This window comes from Heterocephalus glaber, unplaced genomic scaffold (genome assembly GCF_053883595.1).
Source record: "Heterocephalus glaber isolate CG9 unplaced genomic scaffold, H.glaber_assembly_v1.0 deba00001429, whole genome shotgun sequence".
Lineage (NCBI taxonomy): Eukaryota > Metazoa > Chordata > Mammalia > Rodentia > Bathyergidae > Heterocephalus > Heterocephalus glaber.
In genome coordinates, this window is record NW_028258294.1 from 5,333,617 (window position 1) to 5,361,398 (window position 27,782).

At 35.2% G+C, this 27,782-nt stretch overlaps 1 protein-coding gene across 1 annotated transcript in view; it reads right to left on the bottom strand.

Moving 5' to 3' along the window:
* Positions 1 to 27,782, bottom strand: part of Rab38 (RAB38, member RAS oncogene family) — a 69,695-nt gene that overhangs the window by 20,187 nt on the left and 21,726 nt on the right. Inside the window, exon 2 of the mRNA XM_004868214.3 lies at positions 25,569 to 25,849. Coding sequence (XP_004868271.1) covers positions 25,569 to 25,849 — 281 coding nt within the window. The remainder of the gene's footprint in view (positions 1 to 25,568; positions 25,850 to 27,782) is intronic.

The window sequence follows — 27,782 nt, forward strand, 5'->3', positions numbered from 1 at the left end:
ATATGTATTTATATTTTAAATAGAAATAGTGTGTAATCTTAAAAAGAGAACTAGAAAAATATCTTCCATAAAGTTACACATTATCAAACAGGTACAAATCAGATAACCCTAATATATTCAAGGTAAGAGGATAACTGGGACTATTGTATCGGACATGTAAAAAACAGACAGTGAAGAAAGTAGAATGGAAACACAAATAACTTGAAAAAAATACCTTGATCAGAAAGGCATAAAGTAGTTCCTCCATACATTTTTGAGGGAAAAAAAAAGGAATAAAAAAATTTCTTGGAACTTAAGAACTAACTTCAGTTCCAACTTTTTGGTTGTTTGACAGAATTCTACTAACTCAAATAGATTTTGAAGAAAAATACCTTTGCCAGATAAAAGATACCTGTGCTTTAAAAGATTCCCCCTCTCTCTGGAAATAATGGCCATCATCAAGAAATTAGCCAATAACAACTGCTTGTGAGGCTATGGGGAAAAAGGAACCCTTCTCCATTGTTGGTGGGAGTTTAAATTGGTACAACCAACATGGAAATCAGTACAGAAATTCCTCAAGAAACTAAAACTAGAGGTTCCATTTGACCAAGCTATTCTCCTTCTGGGTATCTTCCTGAAACAGTTAAAAAGCATCATACCATAGTGACATATGCATACCCTTGTTTATACCAGAACAATTTATAATAGCTAAATCTTGAAAATAGCCCATATGCCCATTAACAAATGAATGGATAAAGAAAATATTGTATTTATATACAATGGAATACTACTCTATCACAAAGAAAGAAAAACTTAAGACATTTTTAGATAAATGAATGCATTTTGAGACAATAATTTTAAGTGAAATAAATTAGACACTCAAGTTTACATATCAAATTGTTTCTCTTGTGTGAGAAACTCAAACAGTACATAAAAAACAAAATGGAGGATAGGTATTGGGAAATAGGAAGAATTTGTTCAAAATAGGAAGGGGAATAAGGAAGGGAGAAGGGGAAGGGAAGGAAGGGAAAGGGATTAAAAAAGAGAATGGAAGGAAAAAATGGAAACAAAGTGTTACGGCTTATGTCTAGATGTCCCCTCAAAGTCTCATATGTTCAAAGTGGGGCTTTTCATAAATGGCTGGATATAGAGTATGCAATGCTGGGATTAAGTGCATGATGTTGGGATCAATGATATATAATTACTAAAATAGACTACTGATTGGTAAAGCATAGTTCTGGGTATGGACAACAGGAAGGCCCACCCTAGGAGTGGGTGGCATTGTCCAAAATGTTTCTACCTCAATTCATGCTGCTGCTTTGCTGCCTTCTGCCTGCCAAGAACTGTTTCTCCTCTGTGATGCCCCTCTGTCATGCCACTTTGCCTTGGAGTCAAACAGCTATGACTGAGACCTTTACAAACTGTGAGCTGAAATAAACCTTTCCTCCTTTAACTTTGGGTGTTGGGTGTTTAGTCTCAGCAGTGAGAAAAGTACACAAAGCTTTTGTAAGTTGGGAGGGAAAAAGGAATTGAAAGGAGGGGAGGGGAATGGGAAAAAAAGAAGAATTAAGACATATGTACAGGTACAAATTCCTCACAATGAATGTGTTAAGTATGGAAAACATGTACTAATAAAAAAGTACATAAAAAGAAGAATATTCAGAGGAGGCAGACCCACACAAAATAACTGCATTTTCTTCCCTGCTAAAGATTTTGGATTGATGAATTAGGAGACTGCTTTTGCATCAGAAAATTGAGTAGATGTGTACGGACTCAAACTGAGGATTAAGTATTTAATTACACTTAAAAGTTCCTGAACTAACTTCATTTTTATCAGAAGACTGGTCAGTCTTGAAATGAATACTTATCAAATTTTTGTTAGCTCTAAAGGTAAGAATCAAAAATGATGAAATTAGAGATTTAGAATATTTTCACAGAGAGAGACAGACTCTTCTGTTCATCATTGGCAAATAGAAATTAGTACCTATTCTCTGCATGTTAAAAAAGGAAGATTATATGCAGTTATTCTATGCCTTTTACCCTAATACTTCCAAAATGCTTGATCTTGTCCATAACTCTGGGGTGCATACCCACTGAGTCCAGTTGGGACCTATGAATATGATGGGACAGTCACCCCCCCTCACATGTGAGTCAACTGCAGCTGACTGAAGAGAATCTCCATCTGACCTTGAAGAGTGAGCTGCCATATGGTGGAAAGTTCAAATGCCCAGGAACTCAGGTCAGCCACTAGAAGCTGAGAACAACACCCAGGAAACAGCCAGCAAGAAAACAGGAACCTCAGTCCTACACCACAGGGATCTGAGTTCTGCCAATAACTGAATGAGCATGGAAGAGGATACCAAGGTTCAGATGAGAACACAGCCATGGCCAGCATCTTGATTTCAGCATGATGAATCCTAGAGTACCAGATTCAGCCATCTATGCTGGGATGTCTAACCCAAGGAGCTGAAATAATAGAGGTTGTTTTAAGTTGCCAAATTTATCGTGATTTATCACACAGCAGTAAAAAACAAATACAAGATGCCATCTTATAATCATGAGGAAGAAAGTCATGTGCTAAGGCTGGTGAGGTAGGAAGAAGAAACCTTTGTAATGTCCTGAAGTTACTGCTCTGCATCTGGAAACAGGCTTCTTGACTTGTTATATATTAAAAATAAACACTTTGGTTAGGGTCTCTTTCAAGTAGAGATGAGTATAACTCTGATTGAAATGGATATTTTATTTTATAAGCAAAAATCACAGATTAAATAATGAAACTAGAAGAGTAGGTTAAAATCATACAATAAAAATGAGTAAATACTAATATAAAAGCCTACACTTGAATTCAAATTATCAGTATCTTCTAGGGATAAAATCACATTTGAAAGCATTTTATTTGCAAAAGAAAGGAGACTTTTAGTTGACCATGAGTGTAGCATTTCAATAGTTTGATAAACTCATTCCAAAGAAATCAATAAAAACAACACTATATAAAATAGAAATATTGTCATTCAGTCAAAGTAGGTTGGAGCCTCATTATGGCATGCTGTGCTAAATCTGTACCCCATCAACATATCTGGTCACTCCACTAAAAAGAGCATATGGACAGATGAAGTTTCCAAGCAAAGCAGAAGAATGGAAAGGGTTCTTAATTCCTTTTCATGTGAAAAACAGCAAGAATTCTCAAGGAAGAGAAGTCTTTTAAAAGAACAAAAATCCAGCACAGAGGAGGTGAGCCACTCCCAGTGCAGAAGAGGAGGATTCTGGGCCACCACACCACCCCAGCCAGCACAGAGGACTTGAGCTGTGTGGGTACCAGCTGCACCCCCCCACACACACACACACTGACATGAGAAGACACACAAACAAGTCTCAAAAGCAGACTTCCAGATAACCTACAGCAACCCCAAAGGGAAAGGAGATAGAACACTGATACTCAACCACCTGGACTCCCTGAACTGGCAAGAAAAGAGGATCTGGAAAGAATGAAATCAGAAATAATTTCTCAGATAACAGCAGAGATTGTGCCTATAGTGCAAGGTATGATTAATAAATCTAGAGAGGAGATGAGGAAAGGATGGAATCCCAACATAGAAAACAAATAGAATCCATAAAACAGATGCAAACAGATTTCCAGGAGATTAAAAACTCCACTGAAAGTCTATGCAGCAGAATGAGCCAATGTGAGGACAGAATTTCAGATATAGAAGATAAGATTGCAATTAGTGACCAGGAAAAGAAAAATTGCTTTAAAATTGTAAGAGACCATGAGAAATCAATCCAGCAGCTGCTAGATGATCCAAAGAAGAATAACATAAGACTGATCAGAGTCAATGCAGAAACAGGAGAGAGTGGAGATGACATAAAAAAAAAAAAAAAAAAAAAAACTGTTCACAAAAGAGACAGCAGAAAAATTCCCAAGCAGGGGAAAAGAACTTGCCATACACATAAATGAGGCATATAGGAGTCCAACTAGCATTGATCAAAAAAATCTACACATAGGCATTTGTTAGGATTCCAGAAACCCAACAGAAGAACAAAGTTCTACAAGCAGTTAGAGAAAAGAAACAAATCACATACAAAGGAAAGCCCATCAGAATCACAGCAGACTTCTCAATGCAAACGCTCAAGGCAAGAAGAGCTAGGAGTGATGTATTCCAAGCCATAAAGGAAAACAGCCTTCAACCCAGATTGATGTACCCTGCAAAACTATCTTTCAAAATTGATGGAGAAATAAGATACTTTCATGACAAAGAGCACCTTAGGAACTTCATGAATACCAAACAAGCACTCCAAAAAATTTTAGAAAATATCCTAGGAAAAGATAATGAGCATCACAACTCCAGGATGCCCAGAAGAATGAATCCATCTGGCACAACAAGAAATTAAACACGAAGGGGGAGAATCCAACAAACAGAAAAAGTCATGACAATAATAAGTCAATATGTATGAGTTATAACCATCAATGTTAATGGTCTCAATTCACCAATCAAAAGAAATAGACTGGCAGAATGGGTCAAGAAGCAAAATCCAACAATATGCTGCATTCAAGAAACACACTTAATTCAAAAAGAAACTCATAGACTGAAAGTTAAAGGGTGGAAAACAATACCCCATGTGACAGGAACCCCCAAAAAAGTGTATTTCAAATGAAAATCTGAAACACTTTGGTCCCAAGAATTTCAGATAAGGGATACTCAACTTGTATGTACAAAACTACTGTGAATATGTGTTTTCATTCTTCTCAAGTAGAAACTTAAGAACAGGACTGTTGGTTCTTAACAGTAATACAAGAAATTTCTATATTGTTTTCCAAAATGGTTTTATCATTTTACATTCACATTAGCAGTATTAGAAAGTTCTATCTGGTTCACACCTAAGCTGACATTTGTTCTTTTAAAACTTTTAACTTCATCTCCCTAATGAGTGTATAATTCAATCTTGTTATTATACTGATTAGTATTCTTCTGATTCTAGTGTTGCACACCTTTCCTTCTGCTATACTGGCTATTTATCATCTTCTTGTGTCTACTTTTTAATTGGGTTGTCTATTAATGAGCTGTAAGATTTATTTATATATTCTGGTCATAGGTTTTATGCATTATAAATATGGTCTGTTTAAGGACTACTTTTCATTTTCTTAATGTTGTCATTTAAAGTTCTAAATATTGATAGAATCTCATTTATCAATTTTTTTCTTTTATACATCATGTTTTTTATATCCTAGGAAATTCTAGGATACCCTAAATTCATAAGCACTTTACCTTATAATTTCTTCTTAAAGTTTTATAGGTTTAGTCTTTCATATTTAGGTTCATAGATCCTTTCAAGTTATTTTTATGTATGGAAATAAAGAGTTGAGGTTAATTTTTTATATACAGATACCAGGCGTTCTAGTGCCATTTGGTGAAAACACTATCTTTTCCTCTGCTCTTGAGTTGAGTTTATGTTCTATAAAATCTTAATGTTAAATAATCTTTCAAAACTCAGTGGACCACATATGTGTGGTTCTATTTCTAGATTCTGTTTTATTCCAATGATCTATATGTCTTTCCTTACACCAAAATGGCCTTCATTACTGTAGCTTTAGAGGAGTTCTTAAAATTAGGTACTAAATGTCTTCCAACACTGTTTTTGTTTTTTTCTTTTTACTTTTCTAGGTCCTTTGTACTTGTACATATCTTTTAAATTTCAATATCCAATTCTTCATTTATAGCAAGTATACATAGACCTGAATTTTTATATATACCTTGTGTTTTCTAATCCTGCTAAATTCAAATACAAGTTCTAGGGGCTCCTAGAGATTTCTTAGTATTTTCTCTGTAGATGATCATTTCATCTACATATAAAGATTTTACTTGCACCTTGCCAATCTTATCCTGATTGTGTCATTTTATTGCCAGACTATTTTGGCTTGGGCCTATGTTTCGAAGTTTAATGGACAGATGAAGAGTAGGCACATCTGCCCTTGTCCCCCATTAGGGAGAAAGTATTGTATCTTCTCCATTCATATAAGACGTTTCTGCTGGAAGTGTGGAGTACATGTCTTTGATCTATTGAGAAGGTTCTAGTCTCCTGATAGCTTTTACCATGAACACTTGTAGAATTTAGTCCAATACTTTTTCTCCAACTGCTGACAGGATCATATGGCTTTTTCCTTTCCTCTGTTAAAATGATGACTTTTGGGGGTGGATCTTCCAATGCTGAACCAACACTGATATCCCTATAATAAAACCGCTTTCTACATCCTGCCAGATCTGACTTCTAATAGTTTGTTTTGTTAAACAAATTTCTCTCTATGTTCATAATTTTTTCTTCTATTATCTTTATCCAGTTTTAGGATTAGCACAATATTGATTTCCTAAAATGAGGGGAGAAGTGTTCCTTTTTTTTCTGCTTTAAATGTTTGATATAATTTATCAGTTAATATGTATACAAGCCTGTTGTTGTCATATAGGTAGGTTTTCAAGCTAGGAATATACTTTCTTTAATAGGTGCTATTCAAATTTTATATTTCCTCTAGAGTTAGTTTCATTAATTTGTCTTCCAAGGTACTTCTTAGAAGTGGTCAAATTTTTTTCAAGAAAGATTTTTGTAATATGCTTTCTATATCCTTTTAAATTCTGTAAAATCTGTGGTAATGTCTTCTAGATCTTGATATTGTAATTTTAAAAATGTATAAATAATATTGTGTAATAGAAATAAAAGGTCTAAAGGAGTAGGGGAAGTGGGAGGGGTAAGGGAAAGGAAGAAGGGATAAGAAAAAATATGAGAAAAGGAAAAAAATGGAAAGAAAGTCTTTGCAAATAGGGAAGGGTGTAGGTAGGTGAAGGAAGGGCAGGGGATGGGGAAAAAAATAAGAACCAAGATACTCATGTAAAGGTACAAGATCCTAATGATGAATGTAATTGTATTTTATACCTAAAGTATACCAAAATAAACTTAATGGGAAAAAAAGAAATTAATGATAAACTTAGAGTACATTAAAAATGAACATCAAAGATGTTAGAAAGGTGATAAGAAGAAACAAACTTCACATATAAACTGTGTACTTGTGAATGTGCTGTGTCTTTGGAAATTGTGCTTATTTTTTGTTGTAGGATACAGAGATATCAATTCAATAAAAATTGTTTATTATTAAAGCCATCAAAAAAAAAGAACAAAAGCTGTTCTCTTCTGGGGATTCATGAAAACTAGATAAAAAACAGATGATGGCAACTTTTAAAATATGAAAGTTCTATGTAAATGTCATACATTATTCTCATTTTGAACAGTGTGTGGCAAGTAGCAAAAGCTGACTTTTCAATCCAGATTAAGAATTTATTTAGAGAACATTTCAATCTTTGTGTAGACCTGAAATTTACATTGCATACTAAGCTTTTTATATTATATTTAAATATCTCTAGTTTACATTCTAGTCAAAACTTTGCTTCAAACATACCTTAGACATCTATGATTTATGTTAGAAATCCCAGTAATTTTTTTTTAAAAAATGCAGTGTTGATAGTATGGAGAAAGACAATCATTTTATCTTCTTAGTTAGGTTTTTAAAACCACTAACTATAGTAAATAAATCTAACTTTTGTTGAGTTAGAGTAAGAATCAGTGTTGTATTTGAATTGAGAAGAGTCCACAGAATTCCAGTCTTGGTTCTTTTGCAAAACTATGCTACCTCTACTATTTCCCTTCTCTGTGACCTCATCTCTCCATCTAAAGATGAGAGTACCAAGAGATTAGTCTTTGGTACTTTTCTGTACTCCCTAGTTAATTACAATGAGAGATCTAACTACCATCTATATGTTCATAACACCCAAAGCTTTACCTACACCCTGAATTTACCATCAATGATGTGGCCTACACTAGAAAATTCAAAATGACAAAGAATTATAAAAGTTTCAATTCAGAACTTCCTTCCTCGGGAGCAATCTTTAACAGGCACAATTATTCTCATAAAATGACTCCATATACTTCAAGGAAATCGATTTACAACCCTTGATTGTTCTGTCATTGTCTCCTCTATATTTCATCTAGGAGAAATAGTCATTTGAGAATATCTCTAGGCTCAGCAAGCTAACCCAATCTTTGAGCACTGTCTCAGCATGTTAGGTCAGTGGACAAGGAGCAGAGAAATGGCTGCTTCTCTTCACTTATGTCTAATGGGGTATTGATTTCCTCCAATCGCAGCAGAGTCTCCCAAGAAATCAATACCTCACTATCAGCAAAGCAGACAGAGATGAAATGGAAGGCCTTGGGAGGGTAGGACTATCACCCACAAATCTAAGAATACTTCCAAGATTGCAAACAAGACACATCAAGAAGCCAAAGCACTACAAAACAAGGACAAACAAAATCAATACAGAAAACAATAAAGTAATAGGAGGGAGAAAACAAATTGTCTTAATAAGGAAATTCCTCCCGAGACTAGGAAACAACCTTTCCCAGGGATGAATGAAAGGTGAGTTGACTGGTTTTGGCAGAGAACATATGCCTTTTTCTTTTCTTTTTTTAAGTAAAAAGTTCGGAAAGACTCAATCAGATGTGATTTCAAATCCTACGTGTGATACACACTGTCTAAGTTACTGTGGGTAAGATACTTAAATCTTGCTATATGTTAGTTCCTACATTATAAATTAAGGGTAAAACAATGCTAATATTAAAATAAAATAAAATAATGATTAACTTACATACTGATTAGAATTGGATCAAAAGTAAGGTAGTCAATTAACAAAGCAGCAGACCATGGCCACCTTCCACTTAGTAATAGCACTACAAAGAAATGTGTTCACTTCCTTTCCCTACAAGAACTCTGCAAACATGATTTTAAAGAAATGAAATATTTCAAATATAATTTCAAGGATTAAAAGAATGAGAAAATGTGTATCAGCAGTCAAGAGATTTTACCACATATTTAGAAATTTGGAAGTAATGGAGAAGTGAAGATTTACTACTCTATAAATAGCAAGGTCTAAAGTTGTCTAAGAGATTGATATACTCAATAAAAAAGTTATTTCATGCCCACCAGACCCAAGAGCCCCAAGAATCACATACAAAAAAATAGCTAAAATCAGAGGGAATGGATGGAATCAATAATAGGGATATCAACTCCATTCTTACTCAATTTTCCACATGTACTACCAGCTAGACATCTATATCCTGAGTCAAATGTTTTTCCTCTGAACAAACTGAAGAAAAGTGACATGAGACTCCAAGAAACACCAAATAATGTACCTATCAAGGTGGTACTTGAAAAAAAGGCACTAAACTCTTCCAATATGGCAGCTGAGCATTCCTCCCTCCCCTAGAACTCTGGCATCTCCAGCCCTAACCAGGAAAGAAGTGTTATTTAGAGAAAGGTTCTTCAACAACTGAAATTCGTAAGTTCCCACTGTCTACCAACCTAATGTAAAACCTATTTATCAACAATCAACATAGCCACTAAACAGCAAACTACCTTATATGTAGATTTTAGTATCTGTTTTTGAAGTTCTTGCTCCTGCGTATGAGTACTCTGCAAAGGATCATCACATGTTTAAAAGGAATTTCAAAATAAAACAAAAATGAACTACAAATAACTCTAATGAAATACATTATTTGAGAAACAAAAAATAAACTACAGAAAAATGAACTAGTATCCCCAGAAAAGCTGTTACATTCTTAACTAAGAATAGGATGCTCTGAAAAAGAACAATTAAATTATACAAAAGAGCTCTTTTAAACTAAAACTATGATTCCCGATTTCCAAAATTATAATAAAAGAATGGTAAATTAAGGCAAGAAAATACACAGAATAAAATAAAAATTACAAAAGTGCAGAGTATATATGAAAAATCAGTTTGCAGACTTAGTTCAGAAGTTTACACTAATCAGGGAATCTTACAGAAATAATACAGAAAATAAAAGGTAGAAAACTACCAAAGAAATAATATTTTTCAGAATGTAAGTTTCTATGTTGAAAGGAATGACATAATTCAGAACAATGAATAAACAATGGTTCATATAGACTATGATGCAGAATTACAGATTACCAGGGGTAAAGAGATGATCCCTATTCCTGACAATGGAAAACATCTTCACACAAAGCTTTATGAATCAAAATGGTATGTGGGCTCTAAATAACAATGCTAAATGTTATGCTGTAATAGATGTATCAGTTACTTTCCCATTGCTGAAACATAATACCCCATGTCTCCAACTTAAAGAAAGGAGAAGTTTATTTTGGCTCACATTTTCCGTGGTTTCAGTGCATGATCAGCAGGCTCCAAGGCAGAAATGGCATAGTGAAAGGGCATGGTGGAAGAAAGCTGCTCACATCATAGTGGCCAGAAAACAACCAGAGAAGGGGGAAGATAGACCCTCTAAAAGCATGCCCCCAGTGACCTGCTTCCCATGACCAGTCCCCCTCTCCCAACAGCATATTCAAGTATGACCTCATCAGTGGATTTAGAAAGTTAAATACTTTCTATAAACAATAACACAGGATAATTTAGATCTAAACCATAATAGCAGAGCAATGCCTTCAAGATACGACACCACTTTAAATCTAGAATTTCTACTCATCAAAAAAACTGAAATTGTGAGAGGCTTAGAAAACACACTTGAAGATATCAAGGACTCTGAAATGTCCATATAGTGAATTATGTCAGCACTGAGCCCAAGTGTATGAGTTGTTTTTCCTAAAACCTCAGTATTTGGGTTTAATTGTAGTGTTGGGACTTTGCGATAAATAAGTGGCTTTTGGGTTGCAATTTATAACTGATCTTAAGCAATTGAAGCTGTGTTTATTCCAGCAAAATTAGAACATAATACTGGAATCCAGGGAGAAGGCAATCTCACACAGCAGAATGGCAAATGAAAGTTCCAAAAAAAAGAAGACAGCTCCAGGATTATACCTGTGTGCTGGGTCTACAGGGCTTTCAAAACAAATTAGATGTGGAAAATAAAAGACACTAAGATGGAGTTCACTGGGTCAAGACTATCCTCAACAGAATGAATACTGTAACAGAGAATTTAGGTGAACATTAAGTTTGGGGAAACAAAGTTTCATTGAAGATAAGCATGAATGACAAATTATGTGAATGAATAACATTTTCATGTCAAATAATATAAATCATAATTTTTATTATGGTTCAAGTAGAAACAGGGATAGACCTCCACTGACAAAATTTGGGTTAAGTGGAGAATAATTACGTAGGAAAGATAAATCTCATCTAGCATAACAGATTTTCTAAATCTAGTAAATCAAGCAAAAGTAATATAAGACTATTATTTAGACACATAGAAATAAGAAAAATAAAAAAGAAAGGATGTTGAGAGAACTAGGTTCTAACTCCATTTCAGCCACTTGCTAATCATAAGACTTTGAGTAAATCATTTAACTTCTCTAAATCTCAGCTTCTTACCATGTAAAATGGGTATGACAACACCATCTATTTTTTACTGTTGGGAGCCACCATGATCAGGAGGCATCTTGTCCACCTCCTGCACTTCGTGACTTCCCTCCCTTTTTGCCCCAATTTACCCTGCCAAAATAGATAGTCCAGAGTGCAAGGAAATGTTCCTTGTACTCTGTTTATTGTACTCCTGTTTGACATGGTCCAAGGAACCGCAAGCTTGCATGTCCCTGTTCCCACCAGCCCTATCAGTCAGCTAGTCTCAGAATGTATTAGAACGACGAATTACCAAGGACACCCTGCCCCATCTCCTTGTGTGTACTTCCCCTCCTCATGCCTTAAATAAAGTGACATGCAGGCTGCAGCAGCCAAGGAGGCCCCACCCATCCCGCTTTAATTCCCTTTTGTTTTCTGCATCTTCTGTCACCCTACTCAGACCTTGGACCCTTGCCACACAGGCCATGGCATCTTAAGGCTTTCTGAGAAATATGTAAAACAAATAGACTAAGCACTTAGAACAAGCCTTTACTAAGAGTAAGCATGTATCTTACAAATATAATTTTTATTATTGTTAAAATGTATACTAGATATTAGATATTAGGAAATGGGATGAAAATGTTCAAATGAGCAGGGGACCCAGGGAGGAGAGAGAGAGAAGGAAAGAAGGGACAAGAAAAAAAGAGAAAAGAAGGAAAAATGGAAAAAAAGCTTTTGTAAATAAGGAGGGGAAGATGGGTCAAGGGGGAGAATGGGAAAAAAAGAGGCAAGATATATCATGTACAGGTACAAATTCCCTACGATGAATGTTATTATTAGGTATATCTAAAATATACCAAGAAATGTTTTGCTTCAGTAAAAAGATTCTTTGTTGCCTTGTAATGACAATTTTCTGATGTTTCATGAAGCCAGATAACTGCAGTAGCAGCATGTTCTTGCTTACACATCTTAGCATGAAAAGCTTGTCTGCTTTTTAAAAGCCCATGGTATCTACTAGTAAATCATAATGCCCAATGTATAGCAGCCATCAAAAAGGAGGTTTTTCTCAGTGGTTCTCTCGAATCTTCCTTTTGGGATTCTCTTGTTCTTAGTGGCCTTAATCAAATAGCAAGGAAACTGCTTCACTCTAAAGTGACAGGGATAGCTTTTCCTGCAAGAAGGCACTGATTTTTATGGAACTTCACATTGCATTGTATTTATTTGTTATATGTGTTTTCTTCCAGGACACTGGGAACTTTTTAATGAAAAGAAATTGTGCCCTTCAAATTGCCCCTATGAATACACATTAGGTATTCAAGGAATATGTCAGGAATGATTTAATGAGTGAATAAATGGAATCTAATACAACGCATCTTAACCAGTGTGGAAATTGAAATCATAGTGTTTTTTCTTTAAAAAAAAAAAAAACAACATATATTCTAATCCCCTTTGGACAGCTCATGGAGTTGAACCAAGCACCTGAAATTTTATCAAGTCCCTCGGGTAATCCTGATGCACAAATCTGTTTAAGAACTACTGTCACTGGAGAGAGCATTTGACTAGATCTGAAGTTTAGGCCTGCTGACTCCAAAATGAATCACCACATGCTTCTTTGGAACACTGCTTATTAGTAAAGAAGAAAAATATGATAGCCATTGTGTGTGGTCTAAGTGAGAGGAGCTGAAACAAATGAAAGATATATGTAAAACAACATTATGAAAATTTCAATAAGAGGAAATCTGCTATATCCTAAGTTGGATAATCAGATCCACAGGCTATGTTAGATTTTTATGGGATGCTGTCTGGTGTTACCAAGCAAAGAATTTGCAGTTCTCAGTCTAGAAATAAAGGCATTAATGGGAAAGCTGCTCCCCTCACCTTCATTTTTCTTCTCTATTTCCCCATCCACACAGCAGGACATTACAATCTCTTTGTTGTGCAAATTGTCTAGAGAGCTTTTTGGATGAAAGGAGTTACATAATGTGTAGTCCTTCTGGGAAACACAGCAGTAATTTAATTTTTCTGCTTCTGCAGGGTTCTCTAAGGAGAGAAGTATCCTACAAAGTGTAGGGGGAAAACAGTACAGTAAAAGAATCTTCTGAAAGAGTCCTAGAAAGGTAGTACAGCAAGAAATTCTGCTCCATCTGATAAATACTGACCAAAGGATTGTTGTGCTGGGTGATGATTGGGAGCACTTGCAGTGCAGGGTAGGGACAGGGCCATAAAGAAGTAATTTTAGCATAAAGTGCTAAGGGAGAGGAGGGATCACATGACCATCGGTGACTGACCATACTAAAGCTAAATTGTGAGACAACAAAGGATGTTATCAAGCTGCAGATGAGAGGCAGATGCATAAAGGTAGGAACCGTGTTCTATTCAGGGTGTATAGCAAGGTGAGCAGAGGACTTCATGGAGTTTAGTATAACCATGAGATGAACACAGAGATGAAGTGGAAATAGGGCTGGAAAGGGAGAGATACGCCTCACTCTGTATTTTCTATGGTTAGAAAATAAGATTTCTGAAGGATGAGTAACCAGCTTATATGGTGTCTATATGTGTAAAGTCTTCAACCAGATGATTAGGCTTGTAGAGTGGCTGTTGAATCAAGTTTCAGACATGTTAGGTTTGAGGAGCTCTCTGGGTGATATTGTTCCAATTTTAGTATATGTGCTGCCAAGTTAGCACTTCTCCAGGTGATATCAAGACAGTGATCCAGAAAATTGCAGAAGTTTGAATTGGGGAAAGAAGTTATGGCTGAAGGGAGTGGTGCAGAGAGAAAACTCAATGCAGAAACAGAATCTGGTTGTATTAAATCATTCCTTGGATCTAGGATGAGAGATGTGGTCTACTAATGAAGCCTAGGGATCACAGTTTCATCCTACTATACACTCCATTGTGCCTAAGCAATATTTTTATTCTCAAAAGCCCCAGAACTCTACCTTCTCTTCTCATCTTTTATCAACTACAACTTTGTGTAGGGCTCTTCTACATTTCAAATGAAGCTTGAGGCAAGGTACAACATCAGGAGAATCTTCCATTCTTCAAATTCCAAAAGGAAGTCCATAGGTCTTTTTTCATTCTTGTTAAAATTTTTTCATGAAAATCATTATTATGGGAAGGAGGGAAATAAATACCAAAAGGGCAAACATAGACTATATATTGACTCTCCCTGACCTGTAATTCCTGTTTCCCTTAGATGTTACTAGGGAGTTGATTACATTCTTCTGACCGATTCATCAATTTTTTTAGGATAGAGCTTATGTTTGGGGTTTCTTTCTTTCTTTCTTTTTTTTTTTTTTTTTTTTTGTACCGCGGATTGAACTCGGGTCCTTGCACTTGCGCAGGATAGAGCTTATGTATTCCTCTCTTCAGTCTCTAATCTTCATTTAAAGGAGCCTGTCATTTTAAGGCTTTTTGTTCTTTTCCCAAACTATGCACAGCTCCACATACACATAAGTACCATCTCTGAACACACAATGATTCTCACAGGGCAAAGGTAGAGAGCAGTGGTACCACCCACCAAGACATTTTGCAAAATGACAGGAGGAGAGAAATTTGTTTGAAGAGGTTTCCCATTTCATTCTCATGGATTCTGATACTTTGCCCCAACAAAATATTCCACACTGGCTAAATAAATTATTTTCTTCACAAATCTTCAGCTCTAACATATTGTTCTAAAAATTCTTTTTTACCTGACTTAAACAATTCAGTGTAACAAAGGCTGGAGAGAGAATAGAGTCCACTCTTCAGTGGATGGGCTTGCCCAGAATTTCTCCAAAATTTGTGTGCAATGTATATTTTTTAAAGAGATCTGTCATTTACTACATACCATCTTCTAGGTTCTCCAAGCTTATTAGTGCTGACTTTTACAACACTGTCCCTATTTTCATGGAGATAAAGAGGTTTACCATGATTAAGGAACAGGCTTAAAGCTAGACAACCTTGTGTAAAGTTCAAACACATATCTGCCTGGGCAAAGCTGACACTTTCTACCATTGTCAAAGCTGCCCCACTCCATTCTTCTCCATGCTCCTTAGCTGGTTCTGGTTTCATCATTATCATAGAACCTGAGTCTAACTGTGGAAAAGCCTCCTTTTTGTCATTCCCATTTTTTCTTTTGTTGCTGTTGTTGTTTTAGATAAGAAAGATGCTGTCACTCAGGTGTATCCACATTCTGGCTTCATCTCTAGGCAATGACTATCCATCAGAAGAGAGTGCTGAGCTGGAACATAGGGGTGTGCCTGATATCTACATCTACTGGTGCCAGGCATGTGGGTGGGAGGATTAATCACCTTAAGGAAATCTATAGAGGCCATATGATGTGGGTAGGAGGGGAACAGAGTCTTGTAAAGTCTGTCGAATTTCCAAAGTCAAGGGTGAAAAGGGAAGAGTACTATGAGCAGAAAGAACAGCATGTGAAAAAGGTATGGAGGTAAGAAATAATAGAGTGCTAAAAATGCTAAAGTTCAATGAGGTTGATGTGGAAGATGGATGGGAAATAGAGAAGGTAAAGTTGTGCTGTGTGTCAATTCGGGCCCCTCAGTAAGAAACTTCAGTCTAAGAAAACAGACTGTAGAAGCCTGAGTCAAACACTCAAAATCATACAAAAAACAAAGGACTATCTTACTCTATTTTTCTTTAAGATGTTAACTAAGTAATAGCAGCTCATACATAACTGTTGCCTTTTCTTTAGAGATCTTAGAAAATTCTAATAAAAAGCATAGTATCTGTAGTTTCTCAGACAATGCACTATTGCATTTTGGGCCAAATAATTCTTTATTGAGAGGGGGCATGGGACTGTGCCATGCAATGCAGGATGTTTAGGAGGATTTAAATGTGTGATCCTTGGCCCCTACCAACTTAATGCTAATAGGATCTCACAGCCCAATCACTTGTGATAACCAATCACGGCTCCAGACAATGCCAAATACTCTTCCTTATTGATACCACAATTAAGTAATACTGAAAATAATCAAAAATTTAAGTGACACTGAAAACAATTTTCAAAAAGTATTCTCATGAATCTCTAGAAGACAAGAGACATCTGGGAAGTTAGGTGGCTTATCTTTCAGTCCACTGACATTTCATTTCTGAGGACTCTTTACTTCTAAACCCACAGGGGTTTCTACCCTTTTCTCACACCCAGAGCTGGACTTCATTGGGCAAAATACAATATAGGCCAGAAAAATTCAACTGCCCTATAGGATTAAACTACAAGGTACCACAGTGTAGTGTTCAAGTGACACATCTGTCTTGAAATTTAAACTAAATTTACAACAATGGTGAGACTTTGAGCTGGCTACTTACATTTTCTTTTCTATTTAAAAAATCCTTTTAAGTGTACAGAGGAAAACTAACAGAACCTATTGTACAAACTTGTTTCAAGAATGAGCTAATAAATTTAAAGCCACTAGCACAATGCCTAACTAACCAGAAGCTGTTTGTATTCCAAGACATCGGTGGCAAACTTTAAGAATAAAAGATCAGGTGGTAAATAGTTCAGCCTTTGCAGGCTGAAAGGCTTCAGTTACAACTAATCAGTTCTGTAGTTTTAGCAGAAAAGCAGCCATGTAAAGTAATTCCTATATTTCGATAACATTTTATTTGTACTATAGGCAGAAGAACATGTTTGTCCTATAGGCCATGGTATGCTGTTACCTGTTCTAAGTTGTTTACATTTTAATTTCTCAGAAGTAAAACCTATAGAAGATTCTAAAAGGAGGCAGTGAAAATATCAAAATTATCCCTTGGCAGGTTGAATTCATAGTAGCATGGACCACAGACTCCTGAGATTCAGATCTGGAAATGGGTTACTCTTATTGTCTAAGCATGAGACAGAAAGGAGATGAGCTCTAAGTCATAAAAATGTGAAACATTTGCCATAGGTAACACATATGACCTAAGTAACACCATATCTTTTATACATCAACCTATGCTTACATCCTAGTTAGATCTCAATTTATCTAGTAAACTACAAGCATAGACCTAAAGAACTGCCAGGAAACTAACTAAAGACAAAAATAAAAATGTTATTCTTAATTTATACTAATTCTTAAGCAGAAGAGTAGCCTGAGTTTGAGATTCTTGTGCTTAAGCTATTCTCAATTTCAGGAAACAATTTCCAATTTTCATGTAGGTCATTAAGAACCTGTTAGAAGCAATGATTCAAATAGTTGTACTACAAACCTGCGGTCATTATGTGAACAGATCATGACTGTTAAACACAGCATAATTTCCTTCAAGCTATGCCTTCTAAGTTTTCTCTGATTTTAGATTTCCAATTGTTTTCTTCTCTTTATGTCCCTAAGTACTACCAGTTCTAACTAGATCAACTAAAAATACAAGATTGAATGTCTCGTGGCCAATTAAATCAGTGAAGCCGCATGAATCAACACCAACTAAAAGCTTTGGAGATGATACCTAAAACCTAGAATGTCTATTTTTCCTAATGACAGGTTTAAAAAAAAAAAAAAAAAAAGTACTTTCTTTGAACATAGTATGGGCTTAATTCACATCATTCATAACACAGAGCCAGAAACATAAGTCACCCAGTGCAAATCATGTTAGTTAATGAATGCACAAGTGACTGTGAGGATTTTTTTCATAAAGAAATGGAAATAATCAGAAATGGCCTAGTACTCAATGTAAATATAAGAAATTTAAAAAGTAAATACTATACTCAATTTAAAGAATTTAAAAAGTAAATGCTATACTCAATCCCTTAAAAAATGAATTAGAATAACTGTCTACCCACAGCACAATTATCTATGCATTTCCAGTTTGCATAAATGCATTACGTTTTATAACTAAGTATATGTCCTAGAAGCCTATAGAATAAGTGATGTGTGATACTAACCTTCATGCAGTTTCTAGAAAACTAGAAAATCTTAACTGCTGCATATTTTAGTATGCAGAGGAATTAAAAAATAAAAGTGCTCAGCAAACATAATGAAACACAGAAAACATTTCCTGTGCAAAAGAATTCTAGGCCAACATTCCCACCATATTGTTAAGTGTTCAACATGGCTAGAAACATTAGGAAATATTGCATGATATAGTAAGTTGCACTTTTGGTTCAAACAGTAAAAAACGAAGCAAAACAAAAAACATTATTGTAAAAAACATTAATGTAAGAAAGAATAAAGAGGCATGTTACAATAAATCAGGTAGTAACCACAGAGAAGTCACCTATTTTTCTTTAAAATAATAATAATACCTAATCTATAATGCTAATGACTGAATGAGTTCATATACATAAAATTTTTGCAAAAAGCTATCATACAACAGCCAAAATAGAGCATATATTAGCCAATAAAGCAATAAAGTCAATATACAAAATCAAAATTATCCCATGCACGTTATCAAATGACAGTGCAGTGAAACTAGGAATCAATGGCAAAAAGCTATAGAAATCATGCAGACTCATGGAAATTAAACAATATACTTTCAAATAACCAATGGGTTACAGAAGAAATCAAAGAAAAAATTAGCAGTTCCTAGATTGAAATGATAATGGCAGGACAACATACCAAAATTTATGGGACACAATGAATGCAGTCCTAAAAGGGAAGTTTAAAGCTGTGAATCCCCAAAGCACAAAAACAGAGAGAATCCATATGATAAACCTAATGATGTGCTTCAAGGTCCTAGAAAAACAAGAACAATATAAATCCAAAGCTAGTACAAAGAAGGAAATTTTAAATACCTTAGAAGAAATTAATGAAATTGAGACTAAAAAAATCAAAGATTCAAAGAGCTGGTTCTTTGAAAGAATAAACAAAATACAGAAACCCTTAGCCAATCTTATTCAAAAACAAAACAAAACAAAAATATCAGGAAAGAAAAGACCCAGATCAATGCAGCTAGAAATGAAAAAGGTGAAAATACAACAAACAGCACTGAAATCTAGAAGAATATTAGTAAATACTTCAAAAACTTGTACTCCAATAAACTGGAGACATTGGAAGAAATAGATAGATTCCTAGATATATATGAATTACTGAAACAGCCAAAATTTTTCAAAGCCTGAATAATCCATTTCCAGGCAAGGAAATTGAAGCAGTAATAATAATAATAATAAACACCCTACCAACTAAGAGAAGCTTAGGTCCTAATGGATTCACTATTGAATTCTACAAACTTGAGGGAAAAATTTAACACTAACATTCCTCAAAAATCTTTAATGAAATTGAAAGGGAAAGATTACTCACAAAGTCATTCCTAGAAGCAACCATTACACTGATTTTAAAACCAGACAAGAATCCAACCACAAAAGAGAACTACAGCCCAATCTCTTTAATGAACATATGTCTTAGTTACTTTCTTGTTGCTGAAACAGATTACCACCACTCACAACTTAAAGAAGGAGAGGTTTATTTTGGCTCAGTTTGTACAACCACTGTGGAAATCAGTATGGAGATTGCTCAAAACACTAAAAATAGAAATTTGATTCCATTCAGCTCTTCCCCTTGTAGGTATCTTCCCAAAAGACTTAAAGACATCATAGTGCAGTGATACATGTATACTCATGCTTATTGCAGCACAATTCATAATAGTTAAATCATGGAAGCAGCCTATATGTCCATCAACAGATGAATGGGTAAAGAAAATGTGATCTTTATACACAGTGGAGTACTACTCTGCCATAAAGTAGGATAAACTTGAGTCATTTGTAGAAAAATGGAAGCACATTGAAACCATAATTTTAAGTGAAATAAATCAGACACACATGCTTAAATATCACATGGTTTCTCTCACATGAGAAATCCAAACATACAAATAAAGAGCAAAATAAAAGACATAGAATAGGAAATAGTGAGGTAGATCTTTTGCAAATGGGAGAGGGACCAAGAGATGAAGGGAGTGAGGAGAGAGTGGGGAAGGGAGTGGGGAGTGGGAAAGGAGATGAATAAAAAATTAACATGTGTTCTCTACATGTAACAGTTCCCCAGGATGAGTGCAATCACGTACTACAAACACATAATAATAAAAATTTTAAAAAGGAAGTTCTGTAGTAAAGAAAATGGTTGTTTAACTTGGTTGCTCAAATTTATTGGACCAGGTACAAGTATAGTAACAGTAATGAACACGTATAGTAATCTAGATTCTACTTTGCAGTATAGAAGCTGATGTTGTCTGCTTAAATATGTAATTCAAAGAAAGCTGAGTAGCTAGAGTAATTATTCCAAAAGTCTACATAACCACCTTTAGCTTAAACTTTCACAAAGATTCTCAGCTCCCAAAGAGGATGGTCCTAAGGAGGAAACTGCTCCCAGTCACTTTCTGAGTACTGGATCGCTTTATTGTTGAAGCTCCAAAGATCTTAATCTGAACTCAACTCTTTCTGGGTCTAGCAGTGATTCTGCTTCTGTGCCAACCACAAGACCCTTTAAATTTTGCTGTCTCACAAAACTGGAGGCCTTTTCTCTTAGCCCTCTCCCCAGAATAATGAATTCTGCATTTTTTCATCTAGTTTCTTACTTCTGAATCCATATAATTGGTGGTATCTAGGTTATATGCCTGTGTCCTAACTGCAAAGGGAAGCAAAAGAGGAAAGTTTTATGGGTTTTTCCTAAGCAGGTGAGCTAGAAATTTTCTAAAGAAAACAAATGTGTTTAACAGTTGCTAGGAAGTCAGAAAAGGCACTGCAGTGTGAAACATTCACCCCAACCACTCATACACACAAAACTAATGCCATCTCAGAGAAAACAATTAGGCATACAGTATTCATTTTCTCAGTAGAAGGACAACATCAACATTTTTCCTTTTAGCTTCAGAGGAAAGACCAAAATTAAGCAGAATTTAATGCAAAAAAGCTTCTTTCTAGGGCACCCAGTGCTCTTAGAATATTTGAGAGAGATGTGAACCTAAAAAATTACTATATTTTAGACAGAAATAGCCAAAGAAATCTATCAGGTGCAGGGCATAAGATAAAGAAAAGAAAGAATAGGCAGCAAAGCAGATTTCTTTTGAAATTTGATTCTTATCCTCACTATTACATAGAAAGAACTTGCTCCATTATTGCCCAGCTACACTGGCATTTCCCTGGTGTCTTATTTCTGAACACAGCCGCACATGAAGCACGGCACTCTCAGAGCACCATGGAGTAGACTGGAAAAGGCTGAGATACAGAAACAGACATTTCCCCTGGCATGCAGCTGCCATATGCATGATAGCCAGGTGCAGACAATGAAACCCAGAGCAGCAGATGGGCTGTGGGTACAGAAAGTAGATAGTGTTTGTGCAGTTGGATCCGACATACTGAATCTGTGGCCTGCGTATTCTCCGAATGATTTACAACTACTCTAAAATATGCATAAATGTGGATGAAGCACAAATTCATAAGATGCACCTGGTGAAGATTCAGTCAATGAGCACCAAGAATGCACCAGCAAATTGGTTAGCAAGTAACAGGCCCCAGTTAGCCACTGTGCTGGGTCTACAGAACAGGCTCCCAAGATGCATTAACAAGAACAGGGCTAGGTTCTAATGAGACAAATTTGTCAAAGTATAATATGAAGACTAGACTTGGGCACAGGAATACATAAAATATCCACTATTAGGATAAAACTATGATAAAGAGAGTAAAAATGATTGAGTTTCTCATCTATAAGGTGCCCATATAAATGTATATTATAAACCAGGAATAAGAGCATTATTAACAACTATCCTAGGACAACAGGCAAAAACCCTGAACATTTGGGGCATACTGGGACAAATGATGACCCTAGTTATACCTAGACAGTCCAAAGGCAGAATGCAAAGAAACACAGTTGAAAAGGAGGAAAACAACTCAACAGTTGATAACCAAAGAAAACTTGATTTAGGAATGACTTTTTTCTTTTCTTTTTTTTCCTTCTTTCCTTTTCTGGTTTTTAGTTTTAATGTTGGATGAGATGAAATTAAAAATCAGCAAACTTTTTAAAAAAATTTTCTCCCCTTAACTCACTAGTCAGCCAGAGGTTATAATGGTTATTCCAGCAATAGCAGTAGGCATGAAAACTCCCAAGAGAACTTACTCCAAAGATGGCAGAAAAAGAGGTGGATTTTGTTTAGCTGTGGGTTCAGTAACAAGTAGGGAGATGGTTTAATGGCGAGCTCCTCTAACACTCTAGCTTCAGTTTCACAGAGGGACAGGTGATGGATGATACCCAGAGGATTTCTACAGTATGTATCCATGCAGACAAAGCCAGAGTTTGTGGCTTTGGCTCATTAGAAATTTTGGAAATGTTGAAAAAAGGAAATCAGATGCTTATTACCCACCTGATTATGATGTCACTCAAGAATTCAACTATTCACAGATTCACTAAGAAAAAGCTCTCTGTGGGAAATGTCCCCTGATCCTAAATGTAATCAAAGAAGGAATCTGGAGCTGTCCCTAAAATCTGGCATTTTAGCTTAAGGCAGATAGCTTGATCCAGGCCTAGGTTTTGTAAATGTTGTAATGCTGTACTAAGAAAGTCAGCAAAACTTTGCCACAGATTCTTAAACATTTACCATTCCATTTTGCCAGTGCTGCAATGTTATTCCCAAGCTTCCAGTGGTTGACTCAATAGTAACCTGGCTGTGGCAAGCAACTTTCATTAAGGCATTCAGAAGGACAACCTCAATTTCCAGCATGTTTTGAGGGGAAAATAGATTCTCAATATGGATTTTACCTTTAACAATGAGGTCATGAACACTCTGGGTCATGTTAGCTTGTTAAATTCCATGCTCCCCTCTCACACTGTACAAAGCTTCTTTTCAAAGATCACACTTGTGAGGATTTGAAGGATTAGAAATCCAGTATTTAAGTTTGAGGGTCAGCCAGGTCTGAAGTTAATGAGCATCATGTCCTTAAACATACAGAATTTGACAATGTAATGACGGAACAAAGAATCTCAATGCAAAGTGGAAAAAAATGTTCAGAAGTTTCCTTGACCCACAAGCCATTTCAACCCCTCCCATAAGTCATAGACCTTTCTTTCTCTTCTTTCTTCTCATCACTTTTAGCATTGAATACACTATACATTTTACTTGTGTTGTCACTCTATGTTACAGCAAGATTCTGTCTGTTTTGTGTCTTTATTCTTAATGCCTAGAATATTTGCCTGGCAAATAACAGATATTCAGTGATATTTATTAAATAAATGAACTATGGAAGACTATCCTCCTCATAAAAATCATTGAGTCTAGTTTACTCTTAAAATATAAAGTAATCAATTGAGAAAAGGAGTTCTCCAAATCTCTTTCTCTTCTATGCTTGGAGGTTCTGAGCTGGACAGTGGCTCTTTTTGAAAGAAAGATATTTAAGGAAAATGCAGAAGCTGTGAAGTTGAGTGTAGGGCTAAGAGAAGGGGAGATATAATAGATGACTTCACCTACCTTTTGGAATTCAAAAGAAAAATCCAGGCTAACACCGAAAAAACAGAATCAGAGTATTATAACGTGTAACATTTGTTAAATTTCTGTAACTTAATCATGTCTTAGTTTTGCTCTACCTGTCTCCCTTGACAGCAATAAATCTTTCAAACTAAATAGGTTCAATGACATCCAAGAAACAGGGGATGATAGAGGAATCCTGAGAAATAGGGCAAGTATAGAACTTTAAAAAGAAAGAAGAGGTTCTTACTATTCCCCCATTCCCCTGTCCTCCCTTCAACTCTCCCTATTTATATATTATATAAAGGTACAAATTTCCAATGATGAATGTCATTGTATTGTATACCTAAAATGTACCAATAAAATTAATAAAAATTTTAAAAAGAGGTCCAAAAACATGCTAGAATACTGGAAAATCAGAAAGAAAACAAGAATATGAGAACCAAGGAACTACTAAGTCCTGCTGTTTTCAAAAGTTAATGATATTCTCAAGTAGTGTTTTTTTGTCCCAACCCTTATAGCTACTACACTAGGACAAATCCTCACCATTTTTTCATAAGAAAACATGTAAAGTTTAAATCTGGGTAAACATATGTATTTCCTCAAACATTTATCATTTAAAATTTTCAAAATGCATTTCTTCTGTTGTTTTTGAAATACAAAGCACATTATTAATACCTATAGTCACACTATCACGCAAATGTAACACCCACAGACTAATTCAAATATTTTCAAACCATTTTCTAATAATGTCCACAAATGATTACAATAAGGCCTAAGTGTGAACTCCATAAATAATGAGATATCTGTCTGAGCATAGTTGAATCTCAAACAAGTAGGAAGAGACTGTGCTCCACAAATATCCAAATAATGGTGCTGCATAAATTAATAAAACAATCATGATATAAAACTATGCAGATGACAATCTTAATAATGTAAAACATTTACTTATATACAGACAAAAAATTCAGAAAAAAACACTATAATAAAGTGGTAGAGATGGTAATTACCTTGAGTCATTATCCAATGTATACAAGAATTAAAGCATCAAAATCAGCTTCATCTATATGGGTATTACATATTAATCAAAAATTAAATTAATTAAAATTTTACCATAAAGATTTTGTCCTCTGATACTGAGATTTCTTTTAAAAATATAAGCAAAGTCAAAAGAGAATAGCACAAAAACTATGCATCTAACAAATAGGACAGCAATGTGAGGCATAATAAGAAGTATATTATACTCATTGGACCAACAGGATCTTGCATCCTCCAGCCCTGCATTTTCCCTACCTCCCACTTCTCTGCCTCCAAGGAGGGGGACCAGTAGCAGCATGAGCTGAATTCCCCACATGTGTACTCTCTGCCATGCCACTATTCCAATTTCCTAATGTCACAACTATTATTCCTCTTTTTTTCACTTTTAGAACAAAGTGCAATTACTGATATACATGTGAACATAGTGATTGTTAATAGTATGTATTTATGAATTAAGGAAATGACAAAATGTATGGCCTATTTCTTTCACTTACTGTAAAATCAAACCTAAAAGGTGTGTGGTGAGGACTAAATGCAAAAATGGAAGTAAAAATATCTGGCACATAGGAAGCACTCAAAAACACTGAACACAGTTATTATCAGTCTAACCATGTACAAGTGGGTTTGCTCCCTTAGACACAACCATCTTAAATTGTGGCTAATATTCCCTGCCCTGCCAATTCATAATCTTGAGATGGAAAAGTGCTTAAACTACTTTGGGAACCATAAATTGATGGATAAACACATATTATTATCATGATAATGATTATATGCCATTGTCTTTGTGAATCTTGCCTATAAGCTTATCCTTTAGAGACACATTACCTTTGCTGATGTTTCAAACCATCCTACGAAACCATGCTCCTTGCAGAACTGGTCCATCTTGAGGCCATTGTTCATGAGCACATCCTTCCCTTGGTCACATTTGTTAGCCAATAAAACCACTGAAACTGGTTTGCCATTTGGGAGAGTTAACTTTGAGTCTAAATCATTTTTCCATTTTGCCACTGCTTCAAATGTGGCTGGCCTGGTGACATCAAAGACAATAAATGCACCCATAGCTTCTCGGTAATACACTCTTGTCATGTTTCCAAATCTTTCTTGACCTGTAATCAAAAAGAAACAGAATTCAGAACTTATTACAATCAGAAACTGAATCATATATTTGAACTTCATGTAGCCTCCAGTATGAGCAGGTCACTCAGTAAAGAATTTTATTGCTAATTTTTAAAGAATGAGTTAAATATACAGTCATACCTCTTTGTTCTTAATCACTGAATCCAAAAGGATTCATTTAACAAATATTTGGTTAGAGAATACTGTGTACCAATATTCTAGAACTGTTAATACAACATTCCACTACCTACTATTTACATTTAATTTTTTTTTTTTTTTTTGGTACTGGGGATTGAACTCTGGACCTTGCCTTTGCATGGCAGGCACCAGAACCACTGAGCTAAATCCCTAATTTTTTTTTTTTTTGGTACTGGGGATTGAACTCTGGACCTTGCCTTTGCATGGCAGGCACCAGAACCACTGAGCTAAATCCCTAAATTTAATTTTAATGTTACTATTTACATTTAAAGAAACAAAAACTAAATAAAATCTAAAGTTTAGTTCCTTAATCACACTAGCTAGTTAGCTACATTTCAAGTATCCTTTAGCTAAATGTGGTTTCTGGATTAAATGATGTCAATACAAACATCTGCACCAATAGAGGACATTATGTAGGGCAACACAGCACTCAACCCTTGGGATACAATGATTAAAACATAAAAGTTCCTGTGATCAAGAAGCTTAAATTTTAGAGGGAAGGTAGATTAATAAGTAACTACACTGTGTATAAGGGGTGATCAAAACTTATGGTGAATGTTTAAATTTTTAAATTTTTATTATAATAAAAGACACATTGTCATCAATTCCCCTCAAAATACTGTCCATCACTTCAAACACAGTTGTCCCATCATTCTTAGCACTTCCTAAGCAGTTCTGGAAGTCCTCTTTCATGAATGTCTTTAGCTGTGCTGTAGTGGCTGCCTCAATGTCCTTAATCGATTGAAAATGTTTACCTTTCATTTTGACTTTGGGGATGAGCTAGAAATCTCAGGATTGGTAGATTCAATGAATAAGTTGGATCAGGATACATCAGGGTTTTATTTGGCAGAAATTTCTGTAAATGTTTTGAGTAAAATGAGGACAGTGAAGCAGATGTGAAAAGACACTCAAGAAAGAGGACTTCCAGAACTGCTTGAGCAAGTGGCAAGAACAATGGGATAAGCAGGTTTGAAGTGGTGGGGAGGGGAGTCTTTCAAAGGAGATTAACAGCGGTGTATGTCTTGTACTGTAAGTTTTAAATTTTTAACTTAAATATTCACTATATTTTTTATCACACCTCATATGTTTAAAAGGCATCTAAAACCTACTTCAATGAAAGGTAATAATATAATTAGCATTCATTATATATTTACTAAGCATCACAAATGAGATTTACATTAACAATCATGAAAGTAGAATTACTATTATTTATATGTTTATTTGTTTATTTATTTATTTGTTGTGGTGCTGTGAATGAACCTATGGCCTTGAGTGTGCTTGACAAGTATTCTACCTCTGAGCTACAACCCCAGCCATTATCTTTATTTAAAAGTGAGAAAATTGAAACTCGGAAAGTCTAAGTAACTTACTCAAATTAAACAGATGGCAAGTTGCTAAATCAGAATTCAAACCTAAGCAATTTGACTACAAAGCCTACCATAATTTACTAACATTGAATATTTCCAACAACTAAACCCTAATCTTGTACTATCTCTCCTCTACATTTATATACCAGGAACATCCACTGAATCCAATTTAACAGATGTTTATTGGAGATCTGCAGTATTGACAGACTCTGAACTACATTCTTACACTGCAACAGTGAACTAGCTATCACTCTACCATCTATCAGACAAGGAAAGTTCTCTGATGCTGCAAAATTTGTATTTAAAAAATAAAGAATGAACAATTATTTTGGAATTAGTTGCAATCAGCTAGAATCAG